This window comes from Cydia fagiglandana, chromosome 21, assembly GCF_963556715.1.
Source record: "Cydia fagiglandana chromosome 21, ilCydFagi1.1, whole genome shotgun sequence".
Classification (NCBI taxonomy): Eukaryota; Metazoa; Arthropoda; class Insecta; order Lepidoptera; family Tortricidae; genus Cydia; species Cydia fagiglandana.
In genome coordinates, this window is record NC_085952.1 from 12,309,260 (window position 1) to 12,325,279 (window position 16,020).

The 16,020-nt window shown below is 37.0% G+C and overlaps 1 protein-coding gene across 1 annotated transcript; it reads left to right on the plus strand.

The window, feature by feature from the left end:
• The first annotated feature begins 461 nt into the window (after positions 1 to 461).
• LOC134675224 (uncharacterized) lies at positions 462 to 15,972 on the plus strand. Its single transcript, XM_063533439.1, has 3 exons — positions 462 to 1,328; positions 13,407 to 13,663; positions 14,202 to 15,972. The coding sequence occupies exons 1-2, from the start codon at positions 833 to 835 to the stop codon at positions 13,661 to 13,663; spliced, it is 753 nt and encodes a 250-aa protein (XP_063389509.1). The 5' UTR covers positions 462 to 832; the 3' UTR covers positions 14,202 to 15,972.
• Positions 15,973 to 16,020: the final 48 nt, after the last annotated feature.

Below are 16,020 nucleotides of genomic sequence, written 5' to 3' on the forward strand. Positions count from 1 at the left end.
TAAAAATGGTGTACAAATTATAAATGTAAATAAGCCCATGTGCAGGGCCGGATTTGAACGCCCCAGTTTCGGCAAAATTATTAAATTATACCTATTAAGTATATATGTTAACTATTTAATGACGTATAAAATGTAAATTTTATGAATAAATAATTGAAATTGAAATTGAAAATAATAGATATCTATTTCAAAATTCGAATCGGGCCCAGTGACAAGTTACTATACTCATAAATTGTCAATTGCCAATAAGATCGTAAAGAGGCTATAACTTATAAATACTGATTAGTAGAGAGACAAGGATTTTAGGATAAAATTGATTTCAAAATTAAAATTATGATTAAAAAAAACAAGTTTGTTTCCATGTAATAACGACTGCAACGTGATGTACATCAATTACTGAGTTTTACTAGCATTGTGACTCTAATGGTAATATTGTCCCATAAATATACATTTAAATCAAAGTGTAAGTCAAGAAAACGTTAATCTTGGAATAGAAAGAACCAAAGGATTAGATCAGTCGTAATATAAAATGCTTAAAGATAGCAAAAGCTACATTTACGTATATAAAAATTACGCGAAGATATCAATCAGTTGCTGCTTTTTCGCTCACTGCGTACGATAATGAATCAAAGTCTCACACCGCTCCACGCATGTAGCGAAAGTAGACACAACACATTCGCATAAGGGTCCACATTTGAATGGCGCAAAACTGTCTTTTTGCGACCAGTCTTCTATAAAAATATAATCATCTAACTATGTGAGCCATATAAAAGCTGCGCGAAACAATTGTCTTATCAAAGAGTAACAGCCGTCGTTTGAATACGGACGCATCATGTATCGGCTTGTGTGTTTAGTTCTTTTGTGTACAGCAGTAGCGTTTCCTACTGCGGATAATAGTGTGGAGCCTACAATGGAAACAGCAGCTCGGGCGATGGGAAAGAATTGCTCCAGCGGTATCTTCAGTGTCACTTGCTTGAAAATAGAAGCCATATCAGCGCTTGAGAAGCTAAGTTCCAAGGAAGAATTACAACTGCTACCAGGGATAACTGTCGTTAAGGAAAAGAACGAAAATGGGAGCAATGCTAAAGAGTTTGCTGCTGAATTAGCGAGAGCCATGCCGAATAAACCTGATGAGCGTTTAGACAAATACCTCCTTTACACATTAGGGAATTATTTAGATACTCATTCAGTGAAGCTGAGGTTGCTAGATGATAGTGCCAGTGAGGAAGCGAGGGCTATGATTGGGGAGGCGAGGAGGAAAGGGGGTATCGGAGGGGGGAAAAAAGGAGGAATGGGCGGACTCATGGCTATGGGGATGTTAATGAAAGGTAGGTCAAATGAACTAATTTAAAAACCTGATTGAGAATCAAAGCGAATTTACACGTTATTAGCGATTTAAAAATAAAACATCGACATATAAATAAATAAATATTATAAATAAATATTATAGGACAATTTTACACAGATCGACCTAGTGCCACAGTAAGCTCAATAAGGCTTATGTTGTGTAATATATAATATACAAAAATATTAATACTTATATACCTACACAGAATACATCCATAACTCAGAATCAAATATTTGTGATGAACGCACAAATAAATTCCCTTACCAGGACTCGAACCCGGGATCGGGACCTCCTGCTTCATAGGCAGGGTCACTACCGACTAGGCTAGGAGGTCGGTCAACATATGTAAAGGGTTATTTGTGATCACCACACTTTTGTAGATATAATATCTTCGAAAAATTATGTTTTGTCACAAACTTGCCTCTACTTCTTGACCTGCCACAATGTATGAAACCGTAATTTTTTGCATTCCGGGGATTTTCACACACTTTTTCAGTATGACGGACGCATTTTCATCGCTGAGTATAGTTTTTTCTTGACAAAAAACTCATTTTAAGTTGTTTTTAAATTATTTGTTCCGTATAAATGATGACTCTCATTAGACCAGGCCGTGTCCGGGCCGGAGCTTCCGGCGCTTATTTTTCTATGATATGACTGAAATTAGACTCAATCCTTCCTCAAGAATCAATCTATCGATAGGTGAAAACCGCATGTAGAACCGTTCAGTAGTTTTTGAGTTTATCGCGAACAAACATACAAACACACAGACAGACACGGCAGGGGTGTTTGTTTTATAATCTGAAGAACGTACCCTGTTGATAGTCTTTTTCCTTAGAGCATTTAATAACCGGAGTCGCCTTTAAGACGAAACAGGAGCTGAGTTAAATATTTTATGTAAAAATATTACCCGTCTCGCTAACGGAAGCGGCACTTAAAACTAGTGCGATAAGGACAAGCCGAAAAATCCTGCATAAAAATCTCACAAATCGAGGTTTCGTACTCGACTGTTTCCTACTCCAAAACTTAACCAATCGTAACCAAATTTGGAAATCTAAATGATTATGAAATTATTTGTATCATACCGTTTCGCTTTTTTGGCTAATTGATATCAGTTTTGAATACTTCGCCTCTCATTGCGGTATAGTCAATGAGGCCATTTTGGCCATTATTGAAGGGCTCTAGCGCCTTAAAAAAATAAATATATCAAAAAAAGCAAAACTGTCCGACACAGATATTGACAATATTAATCTGTGTTGAAAAAAACATTGCTCTAGCATCAAGACCCACGGAGGAAACAGTCGAGTACGTTGTTTGGAGAAAAATTACCACTCCTGTTGGCTCCTAAGAGCTTACCCTCTGCCAAAAACCTTGCACAATCGTGCAAACTTTTGTACAGACTGACATGGCTATTTGTATGTTACGTACAAATCATGTAGAAATAGCAATACATTTGACGTCCCCTCCCCGCAAGAATCGGCAGACTGTTTTGTGTTTTGTACAGAAAATGACAGCCAAGGCGTCTCCAGTTACTAAATGCTAAGTCTTTTTCATATTACTCGTACCACAGAATAAATAATAGTACTAGGTACAGAATACTCACTCTCTAACAAAACGCGTCTGTCACGATCAGCACAGATATGGCCGCTAGGTGGCGACAGCGCCACGCGCGGCTTATGGCAAACCCCAAAATTGGGGTCGAACGGATGTACTTTTAGCTACCTGTAGCAAAGCGACGAAATCGCGGAGTGAGCCAGGCCTGCTCGTTCATACAATGTTGACAATATTAAGCATCTTTAATTCTTTACAAGTGCATTATTAATCTTAATAGCTTACGCGCTATTTAGTTAGTATGTTTATAGGTATGCATGTTTATACTGTTAAATGTACAATTATAAACCTTATTTATAAGCTGTTAAGGTTCACCAAGAGCCGTTTAAGCGTACCAACACACAGGCTTACGTGCAGATGTTTATCTTGAAAATACTTTGTTATACATCTAGATCTGGATCAATGTACTATCTAGTAGCTAGACATTAGTCTAGCGACTCTAGGGGCCCACCATAAAAGAAAAGTTGGCAGAAGAATTTGAATCAATGGCAATAGAAAATACTTATAAAATAGAATAATTGTTTGTTATATGGGTCAAACAGAAAACTGTGTTACGTCTTTCCTGTAGACATGCACAAGAGCTAAAGGCTATAAAGGTTATTTTCTTATTTAACATGCACTTATCCACGTGAAAAGGTCCTCCTTTTATTTAGAGAACTATGATAAAATCATTACTTACATGCCCACAAGCTGTTAACTATTGCCCACAGGAGAGAAAACTAGTGTGTTCACGCGAAGTGTACATTTTTCTCTTGTGTATGTCTACAGGAAAGACGTAACACAGTTTTAAGTTTGACCCATAATCTTGGGAGCCTGGGGTCCGCTTGACAACCTAATCTCAATTGACGTAGGCACTAGTTTTTACGAAAGCGACTGCCATCTGACCTCCCAAGACAGAGGGGAAACTAGATCTTATTGGGATAAGTCCAGTTTCTCAGAATGTTTTCCTTTACAAGCAACTGATAAATATCAAATGAGATTTCGTACGTAAATTCCGAAAAACTCATTGGTACGAGCCGGGGTTTGAACCCGCGATCTCCAAATTGAAAGTCGCTCGCTCATACCGCTAGGCCACCAGCTCTCCTCGTTTTGTTTTATAATCGTCCGAAATTAAACAATTAAATATAAGTACTTAAATTTAATTCTTAGTAATTTAGGATAATGATCATCAAGAGGCTAGGTAAGTTTGGAGAATACCCACTGAAAGTAAAGTGGTCAATATAATATTTAAGTTATAATTATTATGACTCAATATAGCTACACCAAACTTACAATAAAATGTAACCTAAAATTAAAACTACTTCTTCTTCCTGGCGTTATCCCGGCATTTTGCCACGGCTCATGGGAGCCTGGGGTCCGCTTGACAACTAATCCCATGATTTGACGTAGGCACTAGTTTTTACGAAAGCGACTGCCATCTGACCTTCCAACCCAGAGGGGAAACTAGGCCTTATTGGGATTAGTCCGGTTTCCTCACGATGTTTTCCTTCACCGAAAAGCGACTGGAAAATATCAAATGATAATTCGTACATAAGTTCCGAAAAACTCATTGGTACGAGCCGGGGTTTGAACCCGCGACCTCCGGATTGAAAGTCGCACGCTCTTACCGCTAGGCCACCAGCGCTTATTAAAACTACCTACAAAACTAAAACTAAACCTAAAAAAAAGTTGTTTATTAAATCAGACGTTACTTAGCTAATAGTTAATTCATCTAACTTCGTATAAGATGAATAAAGTCTAAGGAAAAAACGTGCCTCGGAAATCAAGAAAAAGTCATTCTCGGATAGATGGCGCACACACCTTTGGCCTATGCTCGGCTAGATGGCGTGACGACATCGTTTGATATTTAACAATTTTAACACATATCAGTGAAAGAACATGGGTCAGTATGGAACAATAAAAATTAAAAATCATTTATCCGTAAACATATTTTGATTAATTTATACATTTTCAATTTTATTTTAAGTTTTAATCGTATGTCGATAGATGGCAGTAAATGTACCGTGACTACAAAATTTACTTTGGCAATAGCCCTCTATACTATCTATTCTCTTTGCTAAAATTAAAACTACCTACAAAACTAAAAATAAACCTAAAAAAAAGTTATTTATTAAATCAGACGTTACTTAGCTAATACTTAATTCATAGTAAAATACCTACTAATACAGTCGCCATCAGATATATCGGAGCGGCCAAAACGCTCACAAATATCTAAACACGCCTCTATAGTCAAGGCGTTAGAGTGCCTATTCAGATATTTTTGAGCACCTTGGCCGTTCCGATATATCTGATGGCGACTGTAGTACAATAATTTTGCTTTGCTATTCCACCAAGTATAATGTTCTAGTCAATTAGTAGGAGCCCGTTATACTTACTAGCTTATTTTTTGCACCCTTCTAGTCAGCAAAAAAAATACCAGCCAAGAGCGAGTCGGACTCGCGCACGAAGGGTTCCGTACCATTACGCAAAAATCACGTTGTATGAGAGCCACTTAAATATTTGTTTAATTCTGTTTTTAGTATTTGTTGTTAAAACGGCAAAAGAAATACGTAGGCATACGTACGTGTATGTGTATGTACGTACGTCATCTGTGAAAATTTCAAGTGTCTAGCTAGCACGGTTCATGAGATACAACCTGGTGACAGACAGACGGATAGCGGAGTCTTAGTAATAGGGACCCGTTTTTACCCTTTGGGTACGGAACCCTAAAAAAGAAGATTAATACGAAAGTATAACGGGTTGGCACTAATTGACGTTACATTTGCTGAATAGACTAGATGCGAAAGCAACATTTAGGTATTATTTTGAAATTGATTAATATAAAATGCGGTTGTAGCCGAGTGGATATGACGTCCGACGTGCAATCCAGAGCTCAGAGGTCGTGGGTTCAAATCCTGGCTCGATTCGAAAAATCTGACTCGTCTTTTCGTTCGCTGGCCTCCTCTAACTCGGCAATTACCGTCTTTTACAGCTCTTTACATGTTTTATTACACGTAGTAATTAAATATATGTATTGTCTGTAGGATACATAGATGAGCGTTTTCCAAAAAAAAAATTACATTTCATTCATGTCTTCAAAATATATACTTCTTGGGCTCATTTTACTCAGAATTATTTGTACATTCACACCTCACATGAAAAAATGCGTTCCAAAATTTTGTATAAAAAAATATATTTCCAGTGCATCACGTTCATACAAATAAAAAAAATATTCATACTTAAATTCAATTCAAATTCAAATTCAATTTCTTTAATGTCAAAATAACACATGTCAAACAAAATCACAATAGAACTACAAAATATACAACTAAAACTAAACACTCAACTATTACAAAACACTAACACCAAAATAAACACACATAACCAGATCAAGGAAAGAAGAAGAAATCATTAAAACTTATACATTACAAATGTCATTATTTACGAAATTATTTAATGTTAAATTTACTGTAGAATTCCTTAACCGTAAAAAATGCCTTATCAATTAAATAGGCTTTCAACTTCTCAACAAACAGGTCATAAGAAGCCGCCTCTTTAATCTCACGGCTCAGGCTGTTAAAGATTTTAATTCCAACTACCCCCAATGAGTTGGATGTTTTCGCAAGCCTAACAAAGACAGACTTAATGTCCCTATCAGTTCTCCTTTGTTCAGGTCGACGCATCACATATTCACTTTTGTGTTTATACATGTACTTTGCCACTTCAAAAATATATAACGAGGGCACCGTTAGAATTTTTAATTCGCGGAAATATTCTTTAGTCGGAGTAAATGGCGGCACCCCAGACAACATTCTAACAGCCCTCTTTTGTAGCAAAAATACTCTATCCCTATCGGCTGCCAGCCCCCAAAGGTCAATACCGTACGCTAATATTGAGTTCACATACGCATAATATGCCATACGGAGATTCTTACATGATAGTGCAGGAGCAAGCCGAGACAGTGCAAACGACGCTTTAGTAAGTCTACTGGTAAGTGCATCAATATGTTTGTCCCATTTCAAGCCACAGTCAAATACAAAACCAAGAAACCGCGTGTTCTGCACCTGTGGCAGTGTAGTATTATTTACCGTTATGCCAAGGGGGGTCGGATATAGTCCTCTTAGCCAGAAATGCATTATAGATGTCTTGTTTAAGTTAATCAAAAACCCATTTACTTGGAACCAACTTGTCAATTTTACTAATGTATATAAAATGTTCTCTTTTAGTTCATCGAATGTATCACCAGTAATGATGGCACATCCATCATCAGCAAACATTATAAAATCGCCATCTTGAAATAAACTAATGAGGTCGTTAATCATCACCAAGAAAAGGAAATTTCCAACCGCTGAACCCTGAGGGACAGAACAGTCATCAAGGGTCCTCATCTCAGATTTAGTTGCCCCCCCATCAACGGACACAACCTGTTCCCTGCCCTTCAAAAACGATTTAATAAAATTTAGAAGACTACCTTGTACACCGTACCTTTGCAACTTATGTAATAATAATCCGTGATCAACTAAATCAAACGCACGTGACAAGTCACAAAAAACTGCTGCAACCATTTTCTTTTGGTCAATATACTGAAGGACACGCTGATAAACCGCACGAGCAGCATCTACCGTAGACCTGCCGTGGCGGTACGCATACTGGCGATCGTGAAGTAACTTATTAGTTTCAAAGTAATCCATCAACCTATTACAAAGGCCTAGCTCAGCAACTTTCGATAGAGCCGGTACTAGTGATATGGGACGAAAGTTTTTTATTTCCTCTTTCAATCCCTTCCCCTTGTAAACTGGGCTAACTTTGACTATCTTCAACGAGCTAGGATATTCCCCAATAATAGCACATTGATTAAGCAGTGCACAAAAAATATCTATGACATTATCAGGTAATTTCTTTATAAGGTCGGCCGACATATCATAAATATCTGTCGAATGTTTGGATTTTATGGCTTTTAACAGTTGCTTAATCTCTGAAATCGTGAAAAGGAAAGTGTCAACTTTGGACACTACTAACTTAGTAGCCTCGTCCAAAAAGTCAAGCGCTTTCCCCACATCTGTTTGCCTACACTCTGATTTATTCAAGTTTATATAGTAATCATTAATTGTATCAGCTAGTTGTTTTTGACCGCGATTAGATCCGGTATTGGCCATCAACAAAACTTCCATTGGATCCGGTTTAATGTGATTTTTACATGTTTCAGTGTTTATAATTCGCCATAACATTTTGCTAACGTTACCAGCCGTTTGAATTTTTTTATTAATGTACGAACAACGTTTCTCTTGTTTTAATTTGTCAATAATAGTCTTATAATTATCAACAAAATCCGATAAGTCCTGATTAGTTGGGAACCGTTCCAGTAGTCCACTAATGTCATCATAAAATTGCATTTTAATCATCATGTCATCATCAACCCACTTAATTTTTGTACTTTTATTTTGTGGGTATTTTCTTAAAGGAAAGTGAATGTCAAAGGTATTCTTAATTATTAAGATTAGATAGTTCATTTTTTCAAACGGCGGCATGTCAGAGTGAAATAAATTAGAAAACGAACGGTTGGACATATCTTCTATAAAATTATGTGTTTTAAGCGTTGAGATATTTCTCCTGATCACTGGCGGCTTAGTACTCTCATCACATAATGTTTTCATATTAAATACTTGAGCGTCATGATCGCTAAGGTGACTTCTTATGAGCTGTATGTCCCAGGTACCTTTACTACAGTTCGAGTAAACATGATCTATACATGTACCAGTCATTTCAGTAATCCTAGTTGGCATCGTGTGCATAGGGCACAGGTTATATTGACCCATTAAGTCTAACAATTGGCGCTTTTGCCAAGTATTTCCAAGAAGATCCACATTGAAATCACCCATTATTACTATTGAGTAATCAGGATATTCTTGGAATAATGCATGTAATAGTAACTCAAGACCACGTACACACTTCTTAAACCTATTAAAATCCGACGTATACAAACATATTACAATTGTCCTGCAGTCATACAAGTTAACACCACAGAGTTCAATGTCCATTTCATTTGACATTTGAGATACAAATGTTAACTCCTTACTTTTTACGTGTTTTGACAAATAAATACAAACTCCCCCATTTATGTGATTTGTTCTACAATAGTTAGCCGCCAAATAGTAATTAAATATGTTAATTTGACATAGTTCGTAATCCTTCATCCAATGCTCAGAAAGACATATAACGTCAGGATTATTATTTGCCTGTAAGAAACACTCTAAAGCGGGTATCTTATTGCAAAGTCTCCTAATATTTTGATGTAAAAGGCATAAATCGTTTACCGAACATACATTTCCCGCATCATACAATTTATCACAGTTAATACGTTTCCCCCCAGAACCCTCCACCATAGTTCTACTGCACTCGAAAAAACGCGGTCTCTGTTTGTGTGCCCAGAGATATTTTTTTAACCATGCCGGCATAAGTTGCGGGGGTCTGACTGGGTACAAATGAGCTCATAGGAACATGCAATTCATTTACCTTAATTAAACCTGAAATTTTCTGTGCAAATTTTTTACCTAACAAATACTTACTGTCTAAACATATATCATCAATGTCAATATACTTAATATTATCAAAATAGGATGCTAGGAATTTTACTTCATAATCAAGCAGCATAGTCAAATCGTCATCAAGTGAAACATTATAAGATATACCAGGTAAAATAATATTCGTATTTGATAACATTCCCATATAAAATCCTAATAGATTCAGAAATGATTTTGGATTCGTTTCATTCATGCCACACAACAAAATTATGTAGTCATTTTTGGTAAATGACTTACACATGTCTAACGCTGGCTCAATTAAATTAGTAAGATTCGCGCCCGGCTTAAACCAGGTAACAATATTGTACCGATCACTAAACCGGTGTAGCATTTTACCTACACCACGGCCTCGGTCATCGCTTATCAGTAGCATACGGTGACGCGCAGGGGTAGGATGTCGGTCAGCGCGTGCATCTATCTCGGGAACAGCGGCGGTAGATTGCGACACACGCGGAATTATCGATTCGCCCAGGGTAGCTGCCGTCGGTGCTGGGTTGTTTGGACTAACCGGTGTAGTATGTATGGGCGTCTGTACAATCGTTGGTGCGGTTAGTGGACAATAAGTCAATTCGCCAGTGCTTGCATCCACGTCGGTAGATTGCAACCCACGCGGAGTTTCCGCTTCACCCAGGGTCGCTGCCAACGGTACCGGGTTGCTTAGACTATCCGGAGTAATATGTATCGTCACAGGAGTCTGTACCATCGTTGGTGCAGTCGGTGAACAACAAGTGGACCCATTAGTGCTTATATCCTCAGTTTGGGTAATGGTGTCGTCAACACAGTGCATCTTGACGCTTCGACGTGGCGTTCTACGTGGAGACAAAATCTCACAGGTATGTGGCGTTCTACGTGGAGAAGAATCCCCACAGGTAGCATTCTTGTATAGTTCTACCGTTTTCTGACATATGCTCAGCTCTCTTCGTAATGTGACATTTTCCTCTTTTAATGTCTCAATTTCCATTTGTGCTCCATCCAGCTCCAGCGTTAACTGATCCAATTTTAGTGTCGTTTCAATTAATTTTGCATTTAATTCATAAAAAGATGAATTTTGGGAACCATTTGTAGTAGAATAATCACTGGCATTGGCATCACTGCCAGTAGATAAGTTAGTTACCTCAAAATCCTGCATCAATTCTGCATTTGATCTTTGAACTGTATCATTATGTGCCATTTTCTTCTCCGTATTTTTAAATGTGTCGATCTGGAAAGGAAAACTTGGGATACATTTTTTTCATGTATGAGGCGTGAATGTACAAATGAATCTGAGTAAAATGAGCCCAAGAAGTCAATATTTTGAAGACATGAATTAAATGTAATATTTTTTGGAAAATGTTCAGATACGAAACGGTACAAGGTGTTTTTTCAACTTTTAGCGTTACTTGCACCATCCTACTAACCCGTTGCCATGGTTACCAATACAATTTGACACTGGGTTAATGGTTTAACGGGTTAACCCCGGGAATTGGCCCTTAGGGCCACTAGCACCATCCCATTTACCCAGGGTTAGGCGGGTAACCCAGTATCAAATTCATGTCGTATAAATCCTGAATAACTTTTATTCCATTGAAATTTGAACTATACTGGGTGATATTGGGGTTATGGGACCGATATTAAAATCGTCAAAAAAAACCCTTGGGCCCATACATTTCGTGTACTTCAGATCTACCTTGAAGGTAACAGCAATAGTGTTATGTCCCATGAGGAAATTTGATTATTATGACCATCTTAATACATTTTTTTTGACATTAAGCGTCGCATCAAAATCACCTCTGTCATGGAAATATAGAGTAAAAGGTGCGAAATTTCTTATGGTAGAACAGTTGTATAAGTGTCAACTGTAAATAATAGTTCGAAATCTCTCCAGAGTAGCGCTAGAGTAGCTAAGGACGTAGTTATTGACGGAGTGAAGTGGTCAATGATTTGAATTTTTTTATCAAATATTCTACGTATTGTAGCGCCACCTATTTAAGGTTTTTTGACGGACACTTTTTGATACATAGAGATTGTTTTCCTTACCTTTACCTTCCATAACCCCTGTAATAAAAGTTATCGTGTATTTATCAGTGGCAGCGCGTCTAATAAAAGCCGATTCCCACCGGCTTGCCTGTTTTTGGAAGTTTGAGCAGAGTTAAAGGAAATATGTAAGCCAAATTAGCCCCGGCTTGCCTATGGATATGTTTGACGCGCCGCCACTGGTATTTATGAATTACTTTACATGTAATTTTACCTGCTAACTGATGCGAATGTAATATAATATTAGTTTCACTTATTCAAAAATACACCTATCATAACCAGTTTCAAAATTCAGTCTTCATACTTTCACCATTTCTAAAACCTAACAAGCGGCACAAGTAGAGCATTGAAAAAGAAACAAATAAAAATGTCACTCACTTGATTATAAGTTACATGTACTGTGTAATTTGACGTCCGTGCTACAAATTGATGGCTTAGATTGACAATGACAGTGACAAGGTGACACATATTGTTATAAAATACCGAGTTAAAGTAGGCGTAACGATAAACGAGTAGGTAGGCCAGTCGAATTAGATAAAAAAAGCGTTTTGGGGATTTAGTTGCAGTAAATAGAGACGAGTGGAGGAAGAGGGGGGAGGCCTTTGCCCAGCAGTGGGACATAGTGGGCTCTGAATAATTGGGGAATTCATTCCCAGCAAGCTAGATATCATATTATTAGAGTTAGACGAAGAAAATTCTACAGCGATCTTGATAGCCCACGCAGTGCAAGAGTTATTTTAAACGTCAAATTTCTATGACATTATTACGTATACATAACACTTACACTTCGTGGACTGTCAAATCCGCTGCAGACTTTTATTGGTGCGACTATACAGGTAGGTATCATGTTATTAGAGTTAGACGAAGAAAATTCTACAGCGATCTTGATAGCCCACGCAGTGCAAGAGTTATCTTAAACGTCAAACGTCTATGAATCTATGACGTATAAATAACACATACACTGTGTGGGCTTTCAAAACCGCTGCAGACTTTTCTTGGTCTAACTCTACCTTCATTTGATCCTAAATGCGTATAATCCGAGTTTGCTACATCCCAGGAGGTGAGGATAAATTTTGGGAGCCTTGGAAGATACATTTTACCTTGGATTGACAAAACCACTCGATGGGTCTATCATCAATTACAATGTCACTACCAACAAGGTTGTTCTGGATCAGATACTAGGGAAAAAATCGGATTTTAACACAATTATACCAAAAAAAAATTCAAAGTGGCGGCCATTTTTTACAATCCTTGACTACGTATCATGTCAATTTTTATCAAGATTAGGGCAAATTTTCCGTCGGACGTGTCGTTTTTGAACTAACTACAAGCAAAAAACTGAAAAAGAGCTATATTTTTCCCACTACTGGAATGGAGCAAACTCGGATTACTCTAATTTAGAACCAAATGAAGGTATTAAGACGATTTCGAGGTTGTTGGGAATTAGTTCCAAGAAAAAATATAATTTGCTGGCCTAGAGCTCCTATCACTATCTGTACGGATATGATGGTCGTTCTTGTCTACGTGACAGCGTGATGAAACAGTGTCCGTCACTTTCTATCCTACGGTGTTAAAAAGTGACAGTTATTTTATCACGTGGATAAAGATGGATAAAGCCATCCATAATTCGCCGGCTGATCAAACTTTTGAATGCAGTTTGCTTAGTTAATCGGCAATGAAACGTATATTGTATGCAAATTTTTCTAGTCAACGCGCCACTTGCACTATCTCACTAGCCCGGGTTAACCGGTTAAACCGTTACCATGGTTACCAGTACAATTTGACAACGGTTTAACCGCTTAACCCCGGATTAGTGGGAAGCACGTGGCCTTGATTTAGATTTTCCGTTGGTATTCAATATGAATCAATTGTTCCAGGCACCCTCATGAGCATCGGACTCGGCGGCCTCGCTATGCTCGCCGGCAAAGCTCTTATGACGGCCATGATGTCTCTTCTCCTCTCCGCCATCATCGGCATCAAATCCCTCTCCTCAGGAGGAAAATCCACCACCTACGAGATCGTCTCCAAGCCGGTCTACAGTCACTCTCACAGTCACTCAACAGCGCATGAGGATGTCGGCGGTGGATATGGACATTCGGGTTACGGAAGGAATTTGAATGTTAGGAAACGTTAAGTTAATCTTCTTCAAATTCTTCAACCTAGCGTTTTCCCGGCCTAGCGCCAGGGTCCGTTTTCCTGCTCAATATTCTCCACTTTGCCCGGTCTTCGGCATCAGGTGTGAGATTGTTCTCTTCCATGTCCGCTGTCACGACGTCCAGGCAGCGCTTCTTACGCAGTGTACTACGTAGGCAAACAACACGCGAACGCGAAGCGAAGTGAGACGGCGCGGGGTGACTCAATCCTTTGATACCTAATAGAAGTGTCGTACGTGGGCGATCTCGTTGCGAACGCGAACGCCTTGGGCCCGCCGCGCCGCGCCGCGTCGCATTCGCTAGTTGTTCGCTTACGTAAGACGCAGCGAGGGGCCTACTGATTAACAGTCCGCCGGACGGTATCGGCCTGTCAGTTGTTCGGAACTGTCGAAATTTTGTTCTAACTTGTCAGTGTAGCCTGTTGGCCGATACCGTCCAGCGGACTGTTAATCAGTGGGCCACTTTAGGTCTACCGCGGCCGCGTGATCCAGGACCTTGGACAGTGAGGGGAAACGTTAGGTTAATATGAACGAATAATTTATTGACTATTTATTGATTAGGTTAAGACATGGTTAATTTTTGCTTATTATGCTTGATGTGGAAAGTACAAATGAGCTTAGGGACCTTGGAAAATAGTTTTTTTTTCATGAAAAGAAAATGAAATGTAAAACAGATTTTTTTGTACTTGTGGTCATAGAGCACTCTTTATTTTGTATATATTCATATTTTATTTTGTTTTTATTTGGCTATATTCATATTTTATTTTATTTTATTACTTTATCTTCATATTATATTTCTTTGTATGTATGTACTTTTGTAATTTATGGTATAGAGCATTTTAACATTTTAAATATTTTTAATTTATTCCATATCATTTTTTATATATTCCATTATTACTAATTAGATATTTTGATAAAATAAGTATATTATTTTACAAATATATTTCATTTGCAAAAATAGATTATATTCATATTCGTATTAAATAATATACAGGAAATAATTTTATTCATATTTCTCGTATCGTATTATAACAACCAACGTATATACCTATGTATTTATTTATTACTATTTTTGTAATACTTATTCATTTAAACGCATACATAATATTATACATATTTACAATTCATTTATATACGTATTGTTGTTTTTTTTAATAATTATTTCATTACAGTGGAACCTGGATAATTGCAATCTCAAGGGACCGGCCAGTTTTTGTCAATTAACCAGGTTTTTCATTTAAGCAGGTCGTGTCAATTAACGAGGTTCATAAAATCGTTGTGTCAATTATAGAGGTTTTCATTAATAGAGGTTGCGTTCTGACAAATTTCTTTTATGGAGGTGCAAATAACCATTTAAAGTAGATTTACACGCTTACGTTCTGGGTATCTGGTCTATATACTGCTTCTGTCTATACTTGATGCACTTTTACACTACATTATTACCACATTATTTTCTTATCATTTGGGTTTAAAAAATTCCCTTGAATTGTAGAAGAAAGTTTTATTAGAATATAAAAAGCATACTTTGTTTTTTATTGATCAAAACTATTTCACCTACTAAAGGCTGTGATAGACACCCAATAAATAAATTGAATTCGGGATGGAGATATAAATAAAATGATCATTGCTATTAAAATATTGTTTCTGCTGTCTACAACTACATTATTTCAATTCCAGAGGTAATAAGTAAGACTCGTTTCAATAATAGAGGTAAAAACAAGGGCAAAAATAACGTATTTTTTTAGCACAGTGTCAATTATAGAGGTCTTAAGTTACGATGTGGTCAATTACAGAGGCAAAATTACGAAAAGCACTAAAATCTAAATTGCAATTATAGAGGTTCCAAAATTTCAATTATAGAGGCCTTTTGGTCTCAAGGGACCGGGACCGGACTTTTGGTTGCAATTATTGAGGTTTTCCCTTTATCCAGGTGCCAATTAACCAGGTTTCACTGTATTTATATTTGTACTATTTGGTGATGCATTACTTTATGTAAATAGTTATTTCTGTTTGTATTATTATTATTTGTGATAGTTTTTTTGTAGTTAATATATATAGTATTTTACACATCTAATTTGAATGTAATATAGTTTATTTACATAGGATTTTATATATTGTATACAAATTGTTTTTTACTTACATTATATTATTTGTTACAAGTCATTATATTATATTTTAAAAGACTGCTATTTATTATATCTTATAATTTAAATGTTGCAATTGTTAAGGGTTACTCGTACCTGCATAGTATTATTATGTATTATAATTATAAGTTTTGTATATATGTTAAAATATCATCGCATAATATATATAGGTACATATGTTATTATTGTTTTTAT